The sequence below is a fragment of the Mchenga conophoros genome, linkage group LG12, assembly GCF_057382185.1.
Source record: "Mchenga conophoros isolate Kocher_MC1m ecotype Shallow Benthic linkage group LG12, M_conophoros_male_GT1.1, whole genome shotgun sequence".
Taxonomy (NCBI): domain Eukaryota; kingdom Metazoa; phylum Chordata; class Actinopteri; order Cichliformes; family Cichlidae; genus Mchenga; species Mchenga conophoros.
Window position 1 is genome coordinate 19,605,080 of NC_140537.1, and position 25,924 is coordinate 19,631,003.

The 25,924-nt window shown below is 41.3% G+C and overlaps 2 protein-coding genes across 5 annotated transcripts; one reads left to right on the forward strand and one right to left on the reverse strand.

Moving 5' to 3' along the window:
* Positions 1 to 107: 107 nt before the first annotated feature.
* Positions 108 to 11,898, reverse strand: LOC146562482 (clustered mitochondria protein homolog). Its single transcript, XM_085294242.1, has 28 exons — positions 11,617 to 11,898; positions 9,455 to 9,564; positions 8,961 to 9,132; positions 8,202 to 8,339; positions 7,959 to 8,113; positions 7,726 to 7,880; positions 6,359 to 6,481; positions 6,076 to 6,208; positions 5,886 to 5,978; positions 5,593 to 5,759; positions 5,245 to 5,424; positions 4,740 to 5,159; positions 4,591 to 4,664; positions 4,389 to 4,493; positions 4,206 to 4,306; positions 3,970 to 4,122; positions 3,824 to 3,886; positions 3,447 to 3,676; positions 3,273 to 3,357; positions 2,958 to 3,111; positions 2,730 to 2,869; positions 2,018 to 2,098; positions 1,806 to 1,931; positions 1,591 to 1,700; positions 1,405 to 1,498; positions 1,190 to 1,315; positions 1,033 to 1,106; positions 108 to 847 (listed from the first exon to the last, which is right to left on the reverse strand). The coding sequence occupies exons 1-28, from the start codon at positions 11,663 to 11,665 to the stop codon at positions 337 to 339; spliced, it is 4,122 nt and encodes a 1,373-aa protein (XP_085150368.1). The 5' UTR covers positions 11,666 to 11,898; the 3' UTR covers positions 108 to 336.
* Positions 11,899 to 13,033: 1,135 nt separating this feature from the next.
* Positions 13,034 to 25,511, forward strand: ddhd2 (DDHD domain containing 2). Of its 4 annotated transcripts, none has more exons than XM_085294243.1 (20): positions 13,034 to 13,165; positions 13,687 to 13,878; positions 15,457 to 15,649; positions 16,770 to 16,966; positions 17,094 to 17,183; positions 18,543 to 18,663; positions 18,765 to 18,854; positions 18,928 to 19,069; positions 19,189 to 19,397; positions 19,495 to 19,556; positions 19,661 to 19,777; positions 19,913 to 20,008; positions 20,227 to 20,403; positions 20,513 to 20,539; positions 20,982 to 21,137; positions 21,445 to 21,547; positions 21,622 to 21,783; positions 21,991 to 22,095; positions 23,388 to 23,556; positions 23,643 to 25,511. In XM_085294243.1, the coding sequence occupies exons 2-20, from the start codon at positions 13,759 to 13,761 to the stop codon at positions 23,722 to 23,724; spliced, it is 2,418 nt and encodes an 805-aa protein (XP_085150369.1). In that variant the 5' UTR covers positions 13,034 to 13,165; positions 13,687 to 13,758; the 3' UTR covers positions 23,725 to 25,511. The 4 variants fall into 4 exon arrangements, with proteins under 4 accessions (XP_085150369.1, XP_085150372.1, XP_085150371.1 ...); XM_085294244.1 differs by lacking the exon at positions 13,034 to 13,165 and adding an exon at positions 13,292 to 13,449; XM_085294246.1 differs by lacking the exon at positions 21,991 to 22,095.
* Positions 25,512 to 25,924: the final 413 nt, after the last annotated feature.

The window sequence follows — 25,924 nt, forward strand, 5'->3', positions numbered from 1 at the left end:
GTTGGAACAGATGCATCCTGAGTTACAGATGAGTTTAGAGTTTTAACATTCACATGATATAAAGTCATGTCATGTAAGTGCATTAAGAAACAAACCTGAAGGCACACTTTTTAAATACACCAAGGTAAAAATTTTATTATTGAAAAAACAAAAAACAAACAAGGTTAAACCCTCTCCGAGTCAGTACTAAGGTAAAATCTTCAGGATAAAGTAATAGTCATTCTGTCCTTCTTGTTCATTGGATCAAATTTCATCAGGAAATACTGGAAGAGGTTTTTTTTAAATCTTACAGCAGTGACTTTGGAAAACTATTACAACTGTTTGTTGGCTTCGTGATCATTCTTCAGCTGGTCCATTGGCAGTGCTGCCATCTCCTTCTCTATTTACGGCTGTAGCTTTGCCTCTGGACTTTGAAACAACATCTGCCCAGCTCACGTCACTTCTCAGGGCCGATGGGCTTGCAGGGACGTCCATCCTTCCATTCATTTCGCCTGAGCTCGACTCCATCTCATCATTTACCGTTTTGACCTCATCAGAGGCCGCTTTGTCACCTTCTGCACTGGTTTTCTCCTTTTGCTGGTTTTGCTCAGTCACATGACAATTAGCTGAAACTTTCCCAGTGCTCTCCAGAGATCCTTCTACTTGTTGGTCCTGCTGGCACTTGCTTGTATCCTCTGCTGGGTTTCCCCCACCCTCTGGTTCCTTCCCACATCCCTTTTCTCGGTCTGAACATTTCCCTCCTCCAGTCACAGCCACTGAGGCGACATTAGGTAGTTTTAGTCCCAGCTCTTTCACCACTGCAGCCTTTAGCTCAAGATGTTTCTGCTTATACTCCTGGAACCTATTACTGTGAAAACAGTCGTGTCATAAGTGGGTTTATACATAAGAAATGCTAATACTGAAATAAGCCACATACAATCCAACTAGAATTTAAAAACACCATTTCTAAAGTCCATTTTTGGGTCCAGGCTTGAGACGTGCATTGTCATATTGCTGTAACACTGGGTATGCCATCCCACTATGAATATTTACCTCTGTGTAATATTCCTGATCCCCGTAACTAGAACCATCTGCTCCAGAATAATGTCGGGTGTTGGACTGAGACACTGCGGGAAATGGAGAACAATGGGGTTTAGCATGCTTTACTTTTTCCTTTGAAAGAGAGTTGCATATGCTTTCAGGCACCTACCTCCACAGTTGCTTCTGTGCACTCAGCTCCTGCCTGTCTGAGAGTGCGTTCAACTTTTACCGCTTGCTTGGTTATGGTGGACAGGAAGTCTTTGCTGCAGCGTGTTTGTGGGTGATCTTCTCCAAACTAAAGAGGGGGGCAGGGAAAATAAAATTTTTTTAAGTCTATCCAAATACAGTCACCCACTTTACTTCCTCTCTCAAACTTTTACTGACCAGAGAGGTAAAGGCAGTCAAGGCCTCTTTCTCATGTGTCATAGCATTTCTGTAGTCACCCTTAGTGCACATCCACTGGGCCAACAAGTGCTGACTGCACAGACAAGAATCAGGGAGAAAAGTGGTCATGTTTTGGGGAGAGACAATAGACATCTCACTGACTTTTTATTCAAAATATTATCTTACTTTAGAGCAGTCTGTAGACATGTGGGGCCAAAGAAGGAAGTGTTAAGTCTCACAGCATTCTTTAGGAACTGGCCTGTCTGATCTTCTGCTAGCACCAGCCCAAGGCAGTTCTACAAGAAGAAAATGTTAGCACTTTCATATAGTCATGTCACTTTTCATTATATTGTCAAAAGCTTTTCTTCTGAGCATTCCAGACTCAAGTCGAGCAAACCTACATCCAGTGTTGCGGTGTATGGATGGTCTTCTCCGTGCACTGTAAGCATTAACAGACGAGCTCTGAGGAAACACTTCTGTGCCAGGGTGGTCTCCCCTCCAGCATACACATACACACCTAAGAGGGCCTACATACAAAAACAATGGCAACTGTGACTTTGCGATGACTGGATAAAGTACATTCTCTAATATACAGATGTGTAGCTGTACTCACGTATTGCTGAATCGTGTTTGGATGATCAAAGCCGAGCACCCTCTCACTGATGACAACTGCCTTCAGCTGGACACTGCGGGCCTTAAGGAGAAAGAAAGTCAGATGAGAAATAGTTTCATCTATATTAAAAGGAACAGTTTAGGGAGGGAGCAGTGCATACATGTCTGCATCAATCAACCAAGAGAGTAATGCAATGCAGATGAGACTCCTGATGCAGTTTGTGCAGATGTTAATGTTTTATAGAGGCCGATTGGCGAGTCAGAGCCTTTGTGACCCTGCTCTAACTTTGTGGTCTGACACACTGTGGCCGAGTTGCTGTGGTTCCTAAATGCTTCCACTTTGCAATAATGCCACTTACAGTTTATGGTGGAATATTTAGGAGGGAAGAAATTGCACAGACTGACTTGTGCAGCAGTGGCTTCCCACTACAGAACCATGCTCAAATTCAGGAAGCTCTTTAGAATGAGCCAATCTTTCACTGACGTTTGTTAAGGCAGACAGCATGAGTAGGCATTTGGTTTACACACCTGAATTCAAAGATTTAAAATGTGTGGCCCAATAATTTGTACATCTGCTCTAACTAATGCTGCAGTGTTCTCTCAAACGTGGCATAAATTGTTTTTCAAAGATCCAGTAAAGCCGTCCTATTATTTTCACCTCTATTATGTGTTAATGTTTGTGGCTAACAGAAACCGTTGATCAGTCAGCATACCTCAGCAGTTTTCCCCTGGAGGTACGCCACCTTGGCCAGCAAGGTGTGGCAATAACCAGCCTCAGGGTGCAGATCGTCACACGCTCTACCATACAGGTAAACTGCTTCTTTTAACTGCTCATGGGCCTGAGCCAGCAGACCTGCAATCATAACACACAGCTTATTTTTCAGTAAATTCACACTGCGGGGAAGAAAATAGAGACAATAGTCTGCAGCTGTTGGACTTACCCTTCTGAATGGAGAGCTGTGCAGCTTGATATACTTTAGAGGCATCCACAGTTGGCATGTGAATGTGCTTGACAACAGGGATCATGTTGATGATGTCCTCTGGACCAATAGGAGCTTTGTTTTGGTTGTCAAAGGAGTAGTCTCTCAGTCTCAACTAGTGTGGATACAGGATTAAAAAAGTGCCTTTCCCTTTTAATATACAGAATTTGATTTTTAAAAGCTAATTTTGCAACTTAAATGTACATATTAATATCCATATCCTCTCCTTGGACTGACAAATTTAAAACTGCATTCATATTTCCAGATGTCTGTTACCTGTACACCAGTCTTTAAACAGAACTCTCTCAGCAAGGAGAGCTTCTGCAGGCCATAGTGCTCCACCAGGTAGTTTGGCCCAGAGCTGTTCCACAAAAAACACAGGTTGTTCTCAAATTGATTCTCTACTATTAGATAATAAATGCATGTGGAGAACAAAGGCCATGCCCTCACCCCAGGCTATCAAAGACATAGGTTTCAGCAGCATCCTGGCAGACCAGGTTCCACAGCTCGGCTCCCGTGAGTGTGCTCCAGGGTGTGCTTTCAGAGGCCCCAGCCCCTCGGCCACGCCGTCTTGACTTCTTCTTAGTATCCTCTCCTACAGAGGTGGGCGGGAAGTGGGGAACCAACAGGCAGCTAAGGAAGTGACTGACGGCTGCGGAGAGACTCGACACATCCACGCCCTACAGAGACATGAATGGAGGCTTTAGTTCATTCCTTGGAAACCACACCTGCTGCCTTTTTAAAACCCAAGGTGTGAAAACATGGGTGATTAATTTGAGTTCTCATCAAGGAACATTTAAAGAAAAAAAAAAAAAAAAAAAAAGTACCTGGAGGAAACTGTTGAACACCCTTCTTGTTGAACGAATAAAAATTTCAGCTACGGCCGTTCTCTGGTGAAAACAGGAAGGAGCATGTAAGAAAGCAGCATCACCATAAAGACCGAATTAGGCTTTGTTTTTAAAGTTAAACGAACCATTATATGCCTCAGGTGCTCCTTGTGTTCTGACTGGGCAATAACCTTGACCACATGGCCCAGGTACCGGAGGTTGATGCCTCTCTGATGTAGAGCATTTTTTAGAGTAGCTCCGTCCACTGGAGCCTCACTGTTGTGCAAACAACCCTCCAACTGCAGACACAAACAGGCATCTAGTGAACAGGTTTGTTTTCAAAAGACACCATTTGGAGCACATTAACTCTGGTTGGACTTACAAAAGCTGGTATCTGGTGTGTGATGATGAAAGCTGCCGCTTCCCTCAGTAACCGTTCCTGCAGCTTTGTTGATGTGCTTTCCCCCGGAGGAAATGCTACCCCTAAAATTTGTACAAGCAGTGTGTCATGATGAGTTCTAATAAGAGCTCTGCTATAGCATACTTGTGTAGTTAGTCTGCATACCTGGAGAAAATACATTTGGATTAAAGCGCATCTCAAAGAGGATGTCACTAACTGAGCCCACGTCTTTACACGCAGCTCGGACGGCAGCAGTGGCTCGAGAGTCACCTGCGAAAAAGAAATAAATGACAACTTGACTTAAAATGTGCTGAAGTACAGCCATGATTTCAGTGTCCATTCAGTAAGAACTACTAACACTTCTTACCAGATGTGGCACATTCTTCAAATCCTCCATTTTCATCCAACAACTCTCTGACACGCTGAGTGAACTGGCAATGTCTTAAAAACAAAAGAGAAACTTAAACTTCGTGAAAACTTAAAAGTTTAAAATAAATCTTCTGATTTACTACTCACTTGTGTTGACTGAAAGCCTGCATCAGTTCTGGTCTCAGTCTGCAGAGGCCATGAGGAAAACTCCTTGGAAGGTCAGTATTTGCATGATAATCCTCTGGCCAACCTTCTTTTATACAGTCATTCTTATTCTCATTACTCTCTTCTTCTCCAGTCACCGTGCAGCTTTCAGTCTGTGCCTCTGGACAGAAGTTGGCATCAGCTGGGAAACTTCTAAAAACATCTAATAAGTAGAACCTCCCATCAGCTCCCAACAGTCCCTGCGCATCCACCGAGGTGAACAGGGGCACCTGGTGACCATTGGGTGCCAGGACAACGTGTCTCTGCAGCGAAAGGGACTTGGCTGCATGAGCCAACAGTTCTAGTAGCCGTCTACGATGGGGAGACTCTTGTGGTCCTGCATTTACACCATACAGCAAACCTCTGAAGGTCGAGTGAGACAGGTAGCATTAAAATCTGTGAAAATTTAATACCACTAAACATTCTTAAACAGCTTCAGGGAGTGTACCTTGAAGCAGGAGCAGTTCCCTGGTCCTGCTCAGAGCCCTCCAAGCCAGGGGCCAGACCCTGGGCAGACAGGCGAACCCCTCTGTAGTCAACAATGGCTGTGGGTATAGTGTGCAGCCCCTGCAGACCCTCCAAGTCACTGTAAGCCTGCACACCGTTAAGCTCCAGCCTCTGAGCAGCCCTGCAAATACAAGGAGGAGGATAAAAATAATCAGTGCCAATATAAAAGCACAACTACAATGCAAGAGTCATTTTATCATACACAACATGGGATGGATCATATACGTACATCCCATAAGCAGCAAAGGGCATCAGGTCGTCTTGTCATTTTTAGGGAGTTTGCACTTACCTGCGACCCCTTTCGCCACCAAACACTGCACTTGCTGTCCCCTGGCTCATGAAAAGGCCACCCCACAGGAAAGCTGGGTCCCCTGGGTTTCCATTAACTGGCTCAACAAAACCGTCTACCACAGTCTCGGCCCCTTGCATAACAGTACTCACAAATGCACTGTTCACCTGAGCAAAAAGGAATGAATGAATGAAGAGTATATGAAACCCCCCCCCCAAAAAAAAAAAAAAAAAAAAAAAACCCCGACAAATACAATCCATTACATCAAGCTAAATGAGAGCTTCTATATTTACCTGAAGTACTGCTTTGTCTCTCTGCAGCCTCTCCTCCAGACTTCCTTGAGGAAGATCTCTGGCTGCTTGTAGCTCCTCGTTCCAGTCTGGAGGCTGCGTATAAACAAAGGCATGCGTAATTAGGATCACTGCCAACAGCAAACTGCTGCCAGCAACCATCAGAAAACAACTGTCTTCTGCTATAAACAACCTGTGTTTCTGCCTGATCATCTACTCCCAGTCTGGTGAAGGCGTTTTTGTGAGTGCGTGTAGCGCATGGAGGACCAAGCCAACTGAGCGTATGGTAGGGTGTAGTGATCACCTCTACTGGTGGTTGCAGGGGCCTAAAAAGAGGAAAAAGCTGCTTTACTCCAAATACGATTCAGTTGGTTATTTTCAAAGCATTACTGAACATTTCTTTTGCCAATCGAAAGGCTGGAAGGGATGCATATTCAGTGCTGCAGTACTCACTTTATAAAGAACAATGTCGTTACCTGTTTTTGAGTGTGGTAAAAGTTTGTTTGACAGCAGGACTAATATGACAAAGCAAGTCGGTTAAACAGTGACAAACTGGAGAAGACTGTGCAGGACGAGGATCAAACACATCCTCTGTGGACCTGCAAAAGATGTCAGAGAGAGAATATGATTAAACCAACTTGGATGCAGTCCTTTCATTTTCTTTCTTTGTGTGCATTGGCCCAGAAAGTATGCAAGTAGGTACATATCCAATTCTGAAAGAGTCGGGACCAAAGAAGAAAAAACAAAAACAAAAACCCAAAACAAAGTGATGCTAGAATGAAATAGCTGGAGGAACATTTTGTAGCCAGTTAGGTTAGCTACAGGTCAGCAACATGATTGGGTATAAAGAGAGTGTAAATAAAGTTGGCTCGAGTTTCACTAGTGTGGGGAAAAACAAAAAAAACCCTGCATCTACAAACTGGAAAGTTTCAGAATAATGTTCCTCAACATAAAAATTGTGAAGACTTTGAATATCTCATGATCTACTCATCAAAAGAGACTTATAGCATCGGCTACAACAACATGCCTTCATAGTTACAGAGTTCAGGTGCTGACGTGCAGCAGTCGAGCTCTTTCACCAACTGAAAACTTGAAAGATTTGGAGCATCATGAAATTAAAATATACAAAGGTGACCCAGGACTGTTGAGCAGCTAGAATGGGACAACACTCCTCTCACAAATGTCCAGCAGCTGGCCTCCTCAGTTTCCAGAGTTTAGAGGATGCTACAGAGTGGGAAACATGGCGCTGACACACATTTTGAGTCCTGTTGCTGCCACCCAACTCTCTAAAAACAAAAGGGGTACATTTTCTCAGATTCTTCCTAAATGCAGGCCAAGGTACCATATTCCAGTCCTCTTCTTATAATGTGTCCACACAATTTTGCTTGCCTGTCATTCTTACATAGTGAGCTTTTGTCTTCTCTTAAAACTTCATTCTGTGTGCGATATTCTCGTCATCTGCATACCTCAGGTTATTAATAAAGGTACCCACTAACCACATTGCCTGTCATTCCATCAATCTTATGATAATGCACTCACAGTACAGAGAAAATTAGGTCAGGTGACAGCAGACCCTTGCTGTAAACCTTCAGATTTTGATAAATTCTCCAATGTCATTGAACTTTGTTCCCAGTAGAGGTTCTTTATAACTATCAAGTCTTTCCTGTCAGTGTTCAGAACTAATAATAACCAATGAAATATTCATCACTGCTTGTGTCAAAGGCCACAATAAACCAAAGTACAACACGAGTATAAGGATTGTGGGTTGTGTATTATTAGCCTGCTGTTGCTTTTCCTCACCGCCACAGAAAGCAGTTTAATTAAATAAAATGAATTTCTTTACCTATTTAGAAAAAAACCTTTTGGACAGGATGTGATGTCACAGCGCCGCCCCTCCATTGTAACTGCAGTGATGTACAGGAAGTCCCCCTGCAACTTCCTGTGTCCTGGAGGAGGGTTCCAGCAGCTGAGAGACAGGTCTTTCAGGTAACTGGGGGCCTGATGAGGATAAAGTGATGCAGAGTTAGTGAGTGTGTTTAGGTGAAACAAATAAAAAGATTCCATTTATTTGTGCACCTCTGGTTGGGAGCTATGTGGGAGAAGGGCCATGAGCGGTCTTTCCGAGGAACCGGGGAGGAGGTAGTCAGGTGGCGCTCCATCCTGGCTGGTTGATTCAGTTTTTGTGTGGCTTAGAGAGCGCTTAAGGCTCTTTCCATTTTGTAAGCTAGCTTCTACATTTGGGGGGAGATTCGACTGAGTTAGAGTCCATTTTTGGTGTACGTGTTACAATTTGTCTAAATGCACAGGGTGTGTGTTTACCTGGTATTTGTGTATGTGTCAGTGCCTCCAGTATGCTAGGTGAGCGTCCTTCTCTCAGTGCATCCTGAGGTCCAGATGCTCTCAGCAGCTCAAGCACACGAGCCAGATGCACTCTGGCTGAGCGGAAAGTGTAAGGCTCTGAAAAGACGTGCGCTGGTTAACAGAAAATTTAGATCGACCAATTAAAAAAACTCTGAGCAATACGACAAAGATCTGATAACCACCTGAAAGTGGTCAGCCCTGTTTTCAAAGAACAAGCCGTACAGAGTTCGACAAAGAAGATGCATAGGGAATGTGCTCGAGGGTACATTGTTTCAGCAGCTAGAGGGTGAGAGTGAAATACTTGAGTTTGCACTTATGGTTGCAAAGACTACAACTAAATCTCTGCATCTATAAACCTTTGTGTGATGACTCAGAAAAAGTGAGTCAGGTGTTTACACTAAGCCAAGATAAACTTAGGTGTCTGTGGATGAGAAAGGGTGAGAGTGTGGTGAAAATATGGATAGGATTATTGTTAAAATTAACAAGCTATGAACATAATTATGCTCTGGAATGCTCTCCCTCCAACCTCGAGGTCTGCTAAGAACTCAAAAAAAAAAAAAAAAAGTGCTGTAGAATTAAAATGTTACTAATGTGTAAATGGGTTGAATTACCAAAAGAATAAAACAGGCAGTAATTTACTTAACGATTCTTACATATTGGTGAATTTCTTATTGAGTGGTAGCCAAAGACAGCTTATTAAAAACAGAAACATGATACCTTCCACAAGGCGAAGGATGGCACCTGCTTTAAGACCCTTGACGTTTTGCAGTTGAGCAAGGGGATCCAGAGTTGCCCCGGCCAGTGTGAGTGAGAGGTTGGAGCGCGGGAACACCTCATTCCTCGAAAGCAGAGTCATTACTGCATCTTGAACAAGCCAAAAACCATGGACCTACAGAGATGAATTTTTTTTAAACACACACCAGTTAAATCCAATCTGCGAACACTCAAATATCTACTTGTGAGGAGAATTTCAGACATACAGAATTATCCACAGTGGCAAATATAACAAAGGATAAAAATGATAAACCATAAATACATAGTTCCAGCTAAATTTTAATTTCAATATTATTTCTATATATAGTGCCAAATCACAGCAATTATTACCTCAAGGTGCTTTATATTGTAAGGCAAAGACCCTACAAGAATAGCCATCACCGCTTTTAAAAAGACAAACAAAACAAGGAAAATAGGAACAGACAGTGAGTCAGTACCTGCAGCTCAAAGGGCTCTACTCCTGCTCCCTGGATCTTTACAGAAAACGATGTGACGTCATCTAGGCGAATACCGACAGCATCGCTTCCAACAGTCACGCTGTTTGCATCTGTTTGAAGGAGAAATCAGAGGAACAGATTCAACAGGATAAACAAAGAGTTCTGCAAAAGGAGCAGAACATGTCAGTTTCCAGAACAGCTGAGATTCTGTTGACATGCCCATAAAACAGAGTGAAACACCTGCTAATCATCATATCTGATTGCAAACATTTTGAAGGACAGCAAAAAGTAGCATCAAGTTTGGGTGATTTACACATCTGTGAAGGCACCATTTATGTTGAAGTATTTTATTCCCTTTTTCAGGGAAGGCCTTGCTTCCTTCAGCGAGACAAACAATATTTCTGCACCCATTTGAGCAGCATGTCAGAAAAAGCCTGCAGTCTGAACCTGCCACCCACTGAAACATCTGGCACATGATTAAAAGAAAAATATGACAAAGGCGGCCCTGAACTGTTGAGCAGCAAGAATGGGAAAAAAAAAAAAAAAAAAAAAAACACCTTTCAGCAGCAGATGGTCCCCTCAGTTCCCAAACACTTGCAGGGCTGTTAAGAAGAAGCGGACACATGCAGCACGGTGGGAAAGGAGCCCGACTTTTATGAAATTGTTTGCTCGAAGTATATACTAAAAAGGAAAAGATTACAGCTTCTCAGCTGTAACATTTGACACGTTCTTGCTGTACTACTTGCAAATCATTGCCTTCCTTTTGCATTTTACCTACCGTGATGAGGCAGGGACTCATCTGGGCAACATTCGCAATACTCTTGCTTAGTTGCCACTTTTAAAACAGAGTCAAACAACAAAGGAATAGTAATAATTATTTATCACGTTCTTCCCACTAATTTCCTCTAAAATGAGTATGAGCTAGGATAGAAAGTTTGGTATGTAACAGAGTGCCTGAAGGAGAGTGTGAATTTATACAAGTAAGAGGGGAAGGGGGGGAGAGAGAGAAAGAAACATGGGGAGTGTCTAGCTTTTTTTTTTTTTTTTTTTTTTTTTTTTTACACACACTTGCAGGGAGAACAGGACTTGGCGTGTTCCACTAATGGAAGTATGGCTAAACCTGTTGCATTTGCATACTGGCCTACATGCCATCTCAGAGTGAAAGGACAGCCAACACCCAATGCTGCTATGTAGATAAAAGCAGCAAACTGTGACACAAAACTAAAACCTAGGTGATGGATCAGGCTTGCTTGCAATGATGCATTCACACAATGGCTACTAAAACATAACATGCACATTGCAGAGGCCAATAATAACTTTGAGCTTATCTCTGGCTACTGTCATTCATTCACTCTGCAGCACAGCCACAACTCTTGCTGTCAATCTGGGACTACTTTGCAACTGGAAAGCACCCAAAACAATAGCAGTTTGTGATTGGTCGTCAGAATGTCCCTCCTCTCCTCCGCTTCTCTTTTGGAGCTCGTACAGAGTCTATGTTGGCATTGATTCCTGAAGTTGGCTTGCACTATAATCGAGCTAGGAAGCAAAGAAATGTATATGCTACAGCGCGTTCATGGTAACCATGCAAAACGGTAATTGTCAGAGCATTCCTCTGTACTTTGAAATTACCTAAACTGTCAATCACAGTTCAAAGATTAATGACATTTTTTGAAAGAAAAACGCCCTCGGGGCAATTTAATTGGTGACAGGCTAGCGCATATTCTACCTTAACTCAATCAGCATGTTATGTATGAGGGGAGTGGCAACACGTTAGGAGGTCCTCACAAGAGTGTGGCAACTGTTTTGGACAAAAATCAAGAAAGTGTGTAGAGTTTCACTTCTTAAAAAGGTTGTAAGGGGATATTGTAAGGCCCCTTACACATCTGTGCACATATTCCTATTGATTTTAGCTGCATCACAGCACGTGTGTATGCGTGTGTGGCACTCAAATGCGCAAAATACACAGCAGGAGATGCTTCAAGTGGTCAGGAAGTTGGTAAAAGCACCGGCCATGTTCAGAGGAGCAGTACAGTGCTGGAATGTCTCACCCTCCACACATTCTCCTGCTACAGGAGACACCCCTCGCACAAGCACAAAAAGGAAGAAAGTGCCAAAGAGAGAGGAGCGCACACGTAAAACATATCCCACAGACTAGTTCTTACCAGCCTTGGCTTGATTTCTTCCTCCTCCTCTCCTCACTTTGTCCTTCATGGCTGCCTACTGAAGTTTTTCCTGGAGCTGTCTTCTTGTGTTTTACTTCTTCTGTGGTGGAAGCTGCTACCACGCAGTCTTGTTTAAAAACTCACGGAAAAAAGACCGAGCGAAGACAAGTGGAAACGCACAGTCCTACTGACTGAAGGTAAAATGCCTGCTCAGGACTGCAACTCCTGCCCTGTCTACAAAGCAAACTTAGCTTATCTGCTCTCCCTGCGTAAAAAGCCACACCCTCCTCTTATTGCTCCACACAGGCTCATTACTCCGGCTGTCTCACACGCTTGTTGGACTGGGTGTGTCTTTGTTCACTCCTCCCTCCAGAAGCCCTGGAGTAGAAGTGTGAATTAAAGACTGCTTTGACACCAGTCCAACAAAAACGGCTTTTGAATCTAAGTGTTTTATATTGCATTATGTGGAAGCTCGCTCAGCGCATTGGTCCACACATGTCCAGATGTTAACAAAAGGGAATGATGAGGCAGTGTTCTGTAATCTAACGCCAAGTGAGTGCTGCTGGGTGCAGCTTCTGGGCTTCTTCATTTGTGACAAGTTTACTCAGAGTCTGCAGAAAATACAACCGTGAGAAAGCTACGCTTCCACAAATGGGTGCGCCCGTGTGTGACTTGGTTACTCATCTCTTTTGAAAAGTGTACACCTACTACAGTCACATTTTACGCATACCTGTGCAGATTTCAGTCCAAACACGCATTAAGACTTCTGGGTTCGGCTGCTACAATCTCATAAAACTATGTTTTAGTCATCTACAGTGTGCTCGGTGGTGGAGTTATAAAACATCTCTCAGCTGAAAGTCAGGGAAGTTAAGCATGCATCTGGACAAAAGTCAGCTGCTTGTCACTTCTGCCATATTATAAGATATCCCCACAGGATCGAAATATCCCAGGTTATGGTGGATGATGGCTTTTTGACACTCGTCACGTTTACGTTTTTGTATATAACTGGATGAATGCACAAGTGTCAGAGTAGGGTACACCTCGTTTTCAGCACAGTGAAACACCCCGTACCATGTTAGGGACGTAAACGTAACGTTACCTTCAGGAGCCCCTTGTAGATTTCATTTTGATTACGAAAATGCAGCTCTTTAGTTCATGTTTTGTGATACTATTCCTTGGGTTTTAATGTAACTGCTCTTATAATAACCTATAAGAAATATATAAAAATACTTTAATGATAACGATGCGTTTGTTTTATTTTATAATACTAACACTAGACGCTATGGTTAAGCACTTCGCCTTCTAATGATCACACTTTGTAGTACAGGCATCGGAGAAACATCCAAATTGATGTAGTTATCCCGAGTCTGTGGTTTTGACCTACATTGTAGTCAGTCGTGAATGCTCACTCAGTAATGTTCATATTTCCGAGGTCACTGCAATCTAGCATCGTTTCAGGAGGCTGTCCTCGGCTAACCGAGCTAGCCACGACAAGATAGAATAAACAAACAATTTAAATCCTCTGCATTAGGTCTTTGTGAAGTTGTCGGTGAGTTTAACTTAACAGCTGTCTGTTACTAATGCTGTGATGTCTAATAACACTGTTTGGAAACAAAAAGAACTGTAATAATAGCGTCCCGTCCAGCCATTGTAACTCAGTTAGCATAAACCTCAACCAGCGCTACAACTCTTGGCCTCGGCGATTGTGTTTTTGCATCCTTTAAAATACAAGGCTTACAACGTGGCAGTTAACCATGAACATTGTTTTAGTCAAGATAATGTACAGCGTTTCCCTGCCACGTACGTCATCACAACTTATCATACAGCCGTTGTGTGAGTGAACTTTTAGCTTTTTGTATTTCCATTCTGTTCACCGTTGCTGACCAGCAGCTAAGGAGACAGCTGTCAGTTTATCCTTGGAGCTTAGCTGGCTCTTCTTTTCTCACCACCTGTGATTCTCCCTGTGCCACAATCTGCTGCAACACTTTCACTCGTTTTGTATTTTTTGTTTTTACACGTTGTAACAGGTTATGTATGGGATGCCACTGACTGTCTGTGTCATCCATGCAGAACTCTGTTGTTACATGTCCTGTGACTGTGTGGCCTTCTGCCCGCTTCATGTAAGAGTTGATCATCGAGCTCATGTCAGTCAGTGAAGGTGAAGAGGGGGGTCTCTTTCGGGCTGCCCCAAGCGATAACTCCCAAGACCTGCTCGACAACCCCACTAAGACAGTGGCCACGGGGAGCACACCTGAGGATCAGGTGAGGGTACATGCATAACCATGGGGGGGATAAATGTTGCTGGATGCAGCAACACTAACCCTAATATGAATTTAGTCCTAACCTGTTTCACCAGACATAAAAAAGTGACAGAAGGGACTATAAATGAAATGAAATGTAGCATAAATGACATCTTGATGCATGCTCAATCATCCAGGTAAGTAAATCTCCAAAAGTTGATTCTGTTCATCTGGACGTAGCGTTTTGTGGGAGAAACGTTTCGTCACTCATCCAAGTGAGGAAACGTTTCTCCCACAAAACACTACGTCCAGATGAACGGAATCAACTTTTGGAGACATAAATGACATATTAGCAAAAAACAAAAACCCAAAGGCATGAAGGATAGGCTTGAGCAGTCAGATTTGGAGATTTTTATGCTTGATCTTCTTTCTGATGCAACCCCCAATGGATATCTGTCTCCCCCCAGAAAGGAACCAGGGATCTTTCCCTTGTTAGCCAATTGTGTAAACCACTACTCCGTAGAGCCACTTAATAAAGGACAGCAGGATAATGGGAGTAATTTTTAAACTTCATATCCCAGAAGGTGATTATGTTTATCTGGATGCAGTGTTTTCAGTGGGGGTGACTTCTTTGCCTTTCTGGGACTTCCTTATTAAGCATGCATCACAATATAAAAGCCATATTAATCTAAATTAAGATTTTGGGTTCCCAGCCAGTCACTGGCCAGTCTCTAGGCCTGTCTGACTGAGGCTTTAACTTCACCAATCTGCAGTTTGAGAGCCACTCTGGTAGTGTGTAGTAGTAATAGATGGACATTAAATAGTGTTTGTTTTTTGTGGTTTGACTCGTTGTAAAGTTTTAAGTAAAGCAGGTAATGCAAAAGTGACAACAATCCTGGTGTGATCATCTGGGCTACTGTCAGAATATCTCTGCCTGTGACTTTGGAGTTTTATCATTTACATTCCTGATGGTTTGTTGCTTTTCCCCCCTGCATGACATGTCATTAAATATGTGGTACAGTTAGCTGTGTGCCTAACAAAGTCTCAGGGAGAAATTTTACTTGCAAGATAACAGCAAGATTTAATTCCTAGGGAAGGTTCTTCGGTCACATTCCACTTTATTCTCAGTCATTATAAATCTGTCCAGATGCTTAATGCAGACTGATTTGGCTGCTGTCAGTAATGTGGGCGGGTGTTGTGTCAGGCACTGTTTGACACAATGAATTGCCAAAATTATTACTGGCAGCATTGTGTGTTAACACTGGATTTTCAGTGGAAGTAGATTGTTTACAAGCTATAGTTTTATCAGTTGTGGAAAGAAGAACAGACAAGAGGCAGCTTGTGAAGAAAAGCATAAAGTAGGGCTTTGTGCTTTTTACAAAGACAAGGCCTAATCCTGTCTTTCCTGACACCCCTTGTTCTGTCTCATGGTTTGGGCTTGCTTCATAGGATTTTACAGAAAGGCACAGCCTGGTTCGGACTTTTGAATTTACTGGTTCTAATAATTGCTGAGTTGAACAGTGCACTGTTCCAAAGACAGTAAGCACAGGAAGAAATACTGATGTCAGATTTTGATCATGTCGCCATAATTTTTCTTCAGGCTTCACCTGTGGTGGACGAAGCTTCTCCTTCTTCAGCGTCCTCTTTCGAGATGCTTGACATGGAGTCAGCTCATGCTCCTTACCAAGAAGTGCAGCCTCACTGGTTCTTCTGTCGACGTGCTGATGACAACACCTCCTGGCTTCCTTTCAGCAGAGAAGACTCTGACAAACTAGAGAATGCCTTCACCAACAGTAAGAATGTATTTTACTTGTACGTTATAAAAGATACTGTGTACTTAAATTATTACAAATGGATAGTCTGGGGTTATATCAGCAAGCATTTTTCTGGGCCTTTGTTGACAGTAGGGTGTGGTTGGAGGGTACGAACATGTGTTTGTCAGTTTGCTTAACAAAGGTCATAAAAATGGATTCTATACTGGGAACAAACAAACAAAATCCCATTTGAAAAGCTGGTTAAAAAAATTTTTTTTTATTAAAACTTGTGATTTTCCTTTAAGGAAAATGCCAGGAAGTAAGACCTGATTTTATTGTATCCAGGAAAAACTGCATAATCCCTGTGTCATTATTACAAAAGTTGGAGTTTTCCTGGAACAACTGATGGAAAGATAAACTTTCAAAACAGTGTTGCTATCACTGGCTAAATGCCCAGTAGGCCATTTGACTGTTCTGTTAGGACATGCTCCCTGCTATTAACAATTTAACCAACCGAAGTTCAGTTTCAGGGTTGGTTTGGGTGTGTCTTAGTGTTCTTAACTCCCACTGACACACTAACGTTTTGAACATCCCCATCCAAAGGAAAACGAACGCAATAATAAAACAGCGGTATAAGAATGTCATTTTAAAAGTATGACTCTTTGAACAAATAACATACTCCTCAAGGGTTCAGAAAGATGTACTTATCAGTAGATAATTTTACAATATTTAAACACCAAAGAAAGAGTCTAAATCTACGTTTAGGGGGAAGCATGTAGTTTTATTATTATTATTAATATTGATCTTGTGTGTGACAACCGCAATGAAAATATGAATGGTGTTGTACAAAATGTTGTCAATAAAGGTTAAGTTGACAAATAAAAGAGTATGAGTGTCCATTAAACTAAAGACGGACGGTGTTTCTAACAGCAGGTACATGATTAAATTATTTCAGAAGAATAAACTTATTGTTCACTTGGTGATGCTGATGAAGTCACTGATGAGTGACCAGTAATTGCTGCAAAGTAAAACATGTGATCAAATTTAACTTGTAAAGTAACTTCTTTAGTCCTGTAAAAATAGCATACGCTGTAATTAAATCAAAGCACCAGAGTGCTTTCTTTATTTATATCTGCGTTTGTATGTTTTTACCTCGCAGTCAGCGACGAGGGCGAGGAGGATAAGGTGGTAGCTGTGGAAGGGCAACGGTATGATGTACATGTCAAGGAAAGGAAGCGTTACGCTGTGTATTGGGAGCAAGCTCCCTCTGAGGTCCGCAGGTGCACCTGGTTTTACAAAGGAGATAAAGACACCAGATTCATGCCTTATCCTGAGGATTTCAGCAAGGATCTGGAGGTAGTCAGACACAAATAATGACCTTTCACCAGCACTCCTTCCTTCTCTATAGCTGACTACTTTCTAACTTTATAGTCTTCTCAACTTTGGTCTTAAGTAACACTTTTAATATATAAATATTTTGCAGGAAGCCTATAGGAAATCAGTGACTTCAGATGAATGGAAGAAGAAATTGGATTTTCCCACTGGAGAGACTGTCATCTTACACAATCCGAAGGTAAAGCCTGCTGTTAAAATATCAAAGAGTGATTCTGTTCATGAGACTGGCACCCAAAGAACTATTTGCATACTTAAAATGTTTTTTATTTCACTGAATTAGAAACAAAATGAAAGCAAATTACATTTATTATATTAAAAAAACAACCAGGAAACAGACCTTATTTAGATAATAAAATATTAGAGATTTTCTCTACTGTGAACCTGCTGGGTAAAATTTTAAAAAAGCCACCCATTGCCAAAAACAATCTTCTTATGACTAATGTGATGTGAGCTTGGAGAGCACTCACAAAATTATTTAATAGCACTCTCCCTCTTTTATCTTATAACAACACTGGCTGATAACCCAGAGCTGTTATCACAGGAAACTTATCAAATTTTACATTTTGGCAAAGAGCAGGTGCTGTTAATCTTTTTGAGAATGGAAGACTTAAAACATTTGATTCACTGACAGTTCAGTTTAATACATCAAATCTTATACAGATATTTAGAGATCAAAAACTTTGAGTCTAAGCTCAGATGACTCAGAACTGTTAGATAGATTTTTTTTTTTTTTTAGATATCCAGATGCTGTTCTGAGGAGTTAACTTTGAGCCTGGGTAAACTTTCATGGCAGTTTGCAGCAGGCATAAAAAGTTACAGTATAATATTTTACCACACATCTGCACATGTCCGTTCATCTGTTGTAAGTACACAACAGGAACCACTCCAGACTGTCCCAGTTTCAAATGTAAGCCTCGTTAACACCAGGTTGCATTGCAATCAAATGTGCCGGGCACCACTATGTTCAAGTGTTAATGCAGCAAAAGGTCAACAAGTTTCAGCAGATCTGTCTGGTTTGGAAGGTTTGGAAACAAAAGAAAGATCCAATCCAGCCTTTTTTCATGTTAGCAAGGAAAGCTATAATGGTGATGTGGGTCAGAGATGAGATCCTTGATTCACACACTGCTCCCTTTTCCATGTGGAAATCACAGGTCTCAGAGATGTGAATAAAAGAAAAACTTGGACACTTTATTTATGGAAGGACTTTACTTTTACAGCAGGAATGGGAGAGGCCACTGGAACTTGTTGGGGTTGATTCTAATTTGTTTAAAAGTAGATGACACGGACAATTGCCACATTTTTGTAACTGGAATCAAATGACATGGATGACATTTGTTCATATATTACTCATTGTTGTACTTCACCAAACTATTGTGCAAGCGTATTGTTTTGGGTCACTATTATTAATGTCACAACTTCTCTTACTTTATGTATTATTGTATCAGCATTGTTTTTTGTTTATCTTTAAAAAAAAAAAAGATATAATTAAACTTATTTGTCACCCATATAAGTCTCTACCCACTGTTTTTCTTCTCAGTTGATAATGCAGTATCAGCCAATAGGATTGCAGGATGACTGGGTGTCCTCCCCCTCAGAACATACCCGGCCAAGAACTGTCAAAAGGGGAGTAGACAACATCTCTGTAGAAATACCTGATGGTATGTATGATAATGTGGTGAAAGCTACTCGTCACCAGTTTCAGAAAGTATCCCACACAGTCAGCGCTTTAGGCTCATCATATTTGTACGTGTGTTTGCAGGTGAACCAGAAAAGGTGGACCATGTTGTCTTCATGGTGCACGGCATTGGCCCTGCGTGCGACTTACGTTTCCGATCCATCATACAGTGTGGTAAGTTTCTTTGTTTATATGTATATATAAATGTTCCCATGTGTGTTTATGACCTCTTTTAATATCTTTCCAGTGAATGACTTCAGGAGTGTTTCCCTATCCCTCCTGGCCTCTCATTATAAGCGTGCTCAGCAGGAAGGTCAGGTGGGCCGAGTAGAGTTCCTCCCAGTCAACTGGCACAGTGCTCTACATGGAGATGCCACTGGTGTTGATGAGTAAGTATGAACAGAAATTGGACATCAACAAAACAGGATTTCTCTGTTGCAGTCCAGCTCATGACCCTGTTAGACGCTTTTCTTGTTTTCTGATTTCTCTTGTCTTCCCCACTTCCCAGGGACATCCAGAGGATCACTCTCCCCAGCATCAGCAGGTTGAGACATTTCACCAATGACACTCTTCTGGACTTGTTTTTCTATAACAGCCCCACTTACTGCCAGACCATAGTGGACACAGTGGCCTCGGAGTTCAACAGGCTACATGTACTCTTTAAGCAGAGACACCCAGAGTTCAGCGGGACAGTTTCAGTAGTAGGCCATAGCCTGGGTTAGAGATGTGCAAACGCAGAAACTCTCGCAATCACAAAGAAGTGGGACCTAAAATGCAGAGTTTTAACTTTTCTGCTTTGCCTCTACTTCTGCAGGTTCACTGATCCTGTTTGATCTGCTAACCAATCAGAGGGATGAATCACAAGCTAGACAAGGGGTACAACATGACATTCCCAGCAAAGAATAATGAAACTTTACTGATTAGGAAAGATTGTATATTTCTTCATGGCTTTTTCAGTTCTATTTCCTCTTCTACGTAAGATCTCTGGTGAGCCCTGTCATCTGAACTGCAACACACTGGAGCAGACTCTGAACAGACTGGGCCTACAGCAATATCTGGATGTGTTGCAGAACGAAAACCTGGATCTCGAATCTCTGGTAACACATAATGAATATACACACTGAGAGAACTGAAGGTTCTATCTATGGATTACATGTTGTATACTGTTCACATAATAACACCCACTGAGTCATTTGATCCTACTTAGAAAACCAATTAATCTTCTTTTTTAGGCTCTTTGCCGTGACAGTGATCTTAAAGATTTGGGAATTCCTCTTGGACCTAGAAAGAAGATCCTGAATTATGTCAGAAGGAAATGGCTTCCAGAGGTCTGGCTCATTTCAATTATGTGGATTTTCTTCCTCCTTTTTTTATTTATTTTTTTATTTAAGAATTTGTACTTGAATGAAATGCAATTGGAGAATATTGGTGAATTTTAGTGATTTACATGAATTTGCTAATTTACTTTCCTTTTTTTGGTTTAACATAGTTTAAGCCATGTTTGGAAAACCTGCTGATAATGTTTTATATTTCTTATTCATAACAGGACTGCAGGATGGGAGCAGTGTGTCAGGCACAAGGGCCACAACTTCAGCCTGAAGTGACAAGTACTCAGGATGGCAATGAATCTTCAGGATTACCACCTCAGCAGTTCCACTTGCACAGGCCGCAGTCTGTCACTAGTGCTGTGGACTATGAGTACTTCGATGTGGGCATTGGACAGGTACAACACATGCAGACAAATACACCATTGTTATTTTTGCTCGGGGGGTGAAGCTTTGATGCATCACCTTCCTGCTTCTCTCCTCCCCTCTGCCCGCTTACCTGGACAGACCAATGGAGGCATAGCCAAGGGACAGGTGTGTCTCACATGGTGTCCACATACTCTTCGGCTTTGTCCTTTGCTGTCTTTGACCTAACTGTGTCTGGAGTTTCTGTTCATATATACTTCAGTCAGAACAGGGGGCTCTCAAGGGAGCTAAACTACAGCAGATCAATGATAAGAGAACTTTTGTCATATTGTGCCATTATTAGGGTACCGTGTTTGTCCCATTGAAAGGTACATCCCAGTGCCATTGTCTGTCTGTCCTCACACTCATGAGTCAGTCCTGCATGAGTGGCCATCTCCCTGGTGTCCTCCTCACCTGCTGGTGTACTTCCTGGATGTTGTAATATTTTCAGATGGCACAGCTAACCAAGGGAGAAATTTCTATCGTGTGTGTGTGTGTGTGTGTGTCCTACAACAGAATCTGTTTAAATTATAACTCACTGTAACAAGCTAACCCCACCATTTTTCCACAGGTATCCATTGATTACCCGCAGCTTGAATTCCACCCTCAGACGTTTTTTGCATTCGGTTCTCCAATTGGTATGTTTCTGACTGTACGTGGGCTTAAACGCATCGATCCAAACTACACCTTCCCCACCTGCAAGAGCTTTTACAACATCTACCACCCAGTGAGTAACTCCTTACTTAACTCAAATGCCCACTCTGATTCTGCACTCATCTCTTAAAGAAACCTCACCTGCCAGTATGAGTTGGGGAAAAAAAGAGGAAATGAAAAATGTTAACAGCATTAGATTAAGGTAATTGGATTAAAGTAGACAGCTTCTTTGCTCTTTACTACTTCTTTATTTAGTTGTTGAATTCAAGATTAAAAGATTTGCCAAAGAAATAGTTGGTATATAGACAAGCACCTGCTGGACTCTTTCTCTACTCACATGATGAAAGAGGTCATCTTTTATGTCTTTTATCTGTGTTTAGTATGATCCTGTTGCCTATCGGATAGAGCCCATGATTGTTTCCGAGGTGGACCTGGAGCCCATGCTAATCCCTCACCATAAAGGCCGCAAGAGGATGCACCTGGGTATGATTATTTCTCTGTACTGAAATAAGCTGTACTATTGTAGGAACTCATTTCCGTTTCTCTTTGTTTTGTAGAACTAAAGGACAGCTTGACCCGAATGAGCATGGATTTGAAGAACAATGTTCTGGGATCATTACGGACTGCGTGGCAGTCCTTTGCCAGACTGCCGGTTGCTGCACTGCCTCCGGGGGAAGGAGGAAAAACTACAACAGAGAAAACCCTTGAGGAGACGCAGGGTAAATAATGCATGTTCATTTGCTTTATTTGTGTGTGTTGTGTGTGTTGTGTGTGTTTGCGTGTGGGAGCGAATGTGCACACGTGTGTCTAACTCAGTCTCCTCGTACTCCTCTCACCCCTCTCTGCATGTTGCCCTCCTCTGTTCTGCTCTATCTGGTGTTTTCTTCTGCTTCCCTCACCCTTTACTACTTTACTATGAACCTCAGCCTCAGCGGCAGTCACTGCTTCTACTAAGAGGGAAGACAAAGGGGCTAATTTTTGGACTAAAATACTGGCGTGGTCTAGTGCCATTCATAGGCATTACTTTCGAGGTAAGCTAGCATAGTCATTTGCGTGGGGTTGATTAATAAAACAAGTAATTAACTCATTGTAATTTATAGCTGCTGTAACATTGGTTTAATGACCTTTTAGTCCTCTCTTAGAAAGCTCTAAGCCTATGAATACATCATTACTCATCTTGACCTAGAAAACTAACATGTTTCCAGTATTCATACAAAAGAGGCAGAATTAATTATTTCTACTTTGCTGCTCAGTTGCAGAGGTTTACATTGGCATTTACATTTGCTCATATACAAAGAGGGAATATGATGTATTTTTTCCTGTAGCTCATTACTGACTCAGGCTCCGTTAGGCTTCTGCCTCCCGCTTTTCCTTTTAGTTCTGGCTGGTGGATCCTCAGTATCATAAGCCGGTGTAACTAAAGCAGTGGACTGAACGAGCAGCACTAGCAGTTTTAAAGCAGTCAAGTTTTCTTTTCTTTCTTTTTTTAATTACATGAGAAATTAGCTGGAATATGATATTCATCTGTAGACCTCGTGCAGTAGCTACATGTGGGTGCACGTCCTGCAATTAAGTGACAGGATACCGTTTTTATGTTTTTTATCTCAGGGCTCACAGGTATTCATTTACAACCTTATTCTAATGGAATGTTATTTGAGAGTTTTTATGTTTTAATGTCAGGATTACAAGCCAGTACATGCAAAGATAGATTGAGACGCTAACAGCCAACAGCAGCAGGTTCATCAGAAGTGCATTGGGGTTTTTAGGGGAGCCTCGAGGGATTCATTGCAAGCTAACAAGCACATCAGTCAAAACTACCCCAACTTACTGACATTTACTCATGATTTGCCTATAACTATACACGTACCTGATACTACATAAAATGAACTAAAATGTCATAGTAGACAAGTATTGACAAACCTCCTTCACTAATATAAACCCGTAAAACACGTTTTGTTTGTTTTGCTTTTTTAAGCCTAAAATGTATATTAACTAATGCCATGGGGTAGCGTCCCAACCCCATCTGACAGGATCTATGATGGTAGTATATACTGATTGATGTTTGGAGTAGACTTCTCAGAGTATTGTTAATAGTGTTTGCAGAAGTGGATTTAGCTGCACAGTTTGCATTTAACTTTTATTACTCTGTAAATTTAGTTTTGTGTTGCTCACTGCAAACAGCACATGCTTCCCTCTTTGCTCTCACTTAGTTATCTGTTAATTATTTTACCACAGAGGGTAAGTAAAAGCAAAGAGCCTCCGTTGGGTGTTGTCATGGTTTCGGTGCGTGCAGCCTTGTTTGAAATGATTTCTATCCCTTCAGGAGGGTTTGATGAGGCAGAGTCCTCAGAGTCAGTGGAAGAAAGAGAGCATCGTGAGATTAAAATGGGGATGTTAAATGGAGGTCGACGCATCGACTATGTGCTTCAGGAGAAACCCATTGAGAGCTTCAACGAGTACCTGTTTGCCATCCAGTCTCATCTGTGTTACTGGTGAGTTTTTCGTATCTGTGCAGGGTTGATGGAAATGATTTAAATATTTTTACTTCAAATAAAAGGTTTGTCTTTCTGCTTGTTAGGGAATCGGAGGATACAGCTCTACTGCTGCTGAAGGAGATTTACGACAACCTAGGTGTGGCTATCGAACAGCCACAACAGTAGGAAAGTTGTATAAATGAAGAAATGTTTGCCTGATTTTAGGAAAATGAAGGACAAATGATAGAGCCAGAGTTTGTACATTATTTTTCCAGAATGCCTTACTGTCGGGATGATACATGCCTGCCAGAATCTATCCAAACCCTTCAGTAGTGACAGTTTGACTCCAGTCAGGTGATCTAGGTTCTTCTTTTTTGTTTAACCTTAATTTAGGATGGCAGCTGCTTCTTGCCACTACAGGAAGCACCGTCGTGCTTCTGGTTGCACTATTTTTAATCATTCTTTACTTTACTCTTCTTTTACTTCAAGTTGCTTAGTTACTGAAATATTGTGCTTACAACTACCAGAAAACCCACACAATACCTTTGTACTTGTTTGTCGTCGCATGTCGAACTAGAACTCATTTTCAGGTGGCACTTTCAACAAAAACATATTTACGATTTCATTCATAAAATCAAAATGGCACATATTCTTTTAGATTTATCTATAGTCTGTAAAAATTTTTATAGATTTCCCAACTCTGTGCACAGTCTGCAATCACACATGTAGAGTTGTTTTGTTTGACTTAATAGGATTTTTGCTTTATAAACAGGAAAATGAAAGTTTATGTTTTGTCTGTTACGTTTTTCTGGCAGCTCTATTCTCTCTGCCCACATCAGAGACACTTGAAACCCAAAGCTGCTTTCCCATACATTTGTGCAGCGTTTTGGTAATGTTGGTGTCACTCCTGTTACTTCACAAACATACTGCTGTTAATGTAAGTAATGTTTGTGTCTAACACATGTATCTGTATGAAGGAACCATGATGATGTTTGGAAATGCAGGTGTCTTTTTGTATGCACTCTAAGTGTGGGTTGGTATTCTATGTTTTAAGATTGTGTAAACTAATGGAAAGGTCACATTCACCCACTCTCCCTCAGTTTTGTACCATTTCCTCTTTACCATGTTGTTGCTTCTTTGCATTTGGCCCAGCAATGCATCGTCTGTCCTAAAATATAGTTGCTTCGGATTCAGACTACAGTCTTCGGGCAGTTGTAACTTTGGCGTTATCCACGAGTCAGATTTTTCTTATCTCCTTCTTTGTACTGAAGTTTTGTAAGTCACCCTTTCTGTTTGCACTGCATGCACTTCTTTTTAAAAATAGCACAGAGTTTTGCAACATATTGTGATCCTGTTTCAATTCTTACGCTCTAAAATGTTAATGAATATTATGCACACGGCAAAAGAATTTTGTTGTAAAATTCATAAGAATTTCATTTCAAGTACAAGATGTATTAAAAGATGTTTCAAATGTATTTATTTTATATAAAAATATATATTTGTTGGGAAATATCAGTATTATAAGTAAGATAAATTTGCATATCAACCAACATAATGTCAAGACTATTGAGTTAGAAACTGTGTGTGTTAGAGTAATTTACCTTTTGTAAGACTCTTTTATTATCACTATCAGGGTAGCACAGCCCTCTGCACGTGACATTTGCATAAATAATAAATTAACCTGCTCAGCTGGTTCTTTTTCTTCTTTTAAAAATGCACTAAATGCGCCGTAACCATGACGATGTTCTGTAGAACCTAATGATTGTCTGTAAATTTCACTTTATAAACCACAGCCATGATAAACAGTAGAAAACAGGACTTAATAGTCCATGAGTCTTCTTCAAAACCATAACCATTGTTTTGGGCACTTTATACTGATATACTGTTATATACCAAATACAAAAAAAATCCTTTCTGATACCCTGTAAATGTGGTTACATGTTTTGTGTGCCATAATAAAATATTCCAAATGCGTTGTGCTTTTTCAGGTTTATTGAAACATGATTGTTTTGAATTTGAAATAAATAAATAGCTTTTGTAGGTTTACTTCTACAGTCCATGGACTTCATCACATGTTGTTTCATTCCTTAAGACACTCCACTAGACCTTCACTGCAGCCACTGCTGCTTATTTGTGGGTCTCTCTGCTTTCAGTTTTGCCTTCAGTAACTGTAAAGCTTCTCTGTTCCATTTGCACTATGACGTGATATCTGATCAGCATATGTCCCTGTACACTCACATCATCAACAAATGCTAGTGGCCCAGTTCCACTGGTATCCGCGTATGTCCGTGCCATGACACTGTTGACTGATAAAATTCTAAAAATGCAGCCAAGATGTTTTTTTTTTTAAATATCAATTTCCAACTATTTACAGAACAATCAGGCT

Bases quoted from the DNA above. Each gene is read 5' to 3' on its own strand.
- LOC146562482 (XM_085294242.1), bottom strand. From the start codon at position 11,665: ATGAAGGACAAAGTGAGGAGAGGAGGAGGAAGAAATCAAGCCAAGGCT. The intron at 2,099-2,729 runs GTATGCTGACTG...TTTCTCCTTAAG, and splicing joins TCCAGGGGAAAACTGCTGAG to GCCCGCAGTGTCCAGCTGAA. The intron at 1,107-1,189 runs GTAGGTGCCTGA...CATTTCCCGCAG, and splicing joins GCACAGAAGCAACTGTGGAG to TGTCTCAGTCCAACACCCGA.
- ddhd2 (XM_085294243.1), top strand. From the start codon at position 13,759: ATGTCAGTCAGTGAAGGTGAAGAGGGGGGTCTCTTTCGGGCTGCCCCA. The intron at 19,398-19,494 runs GTTAGAGATGTG...CTACTTCTGCAG, and splicing joins AGTAGTAGGCCATAGCCTGG to GTTCACTGATCCTGTTTGAT. The intron at 19,778-19,912 runs GTAACACATAAT...CTTCTTTTTTAG, and splicing joins ACCTGGATCTCGAATCTCTG to GCTCTTTGCCGTGACAGTGA.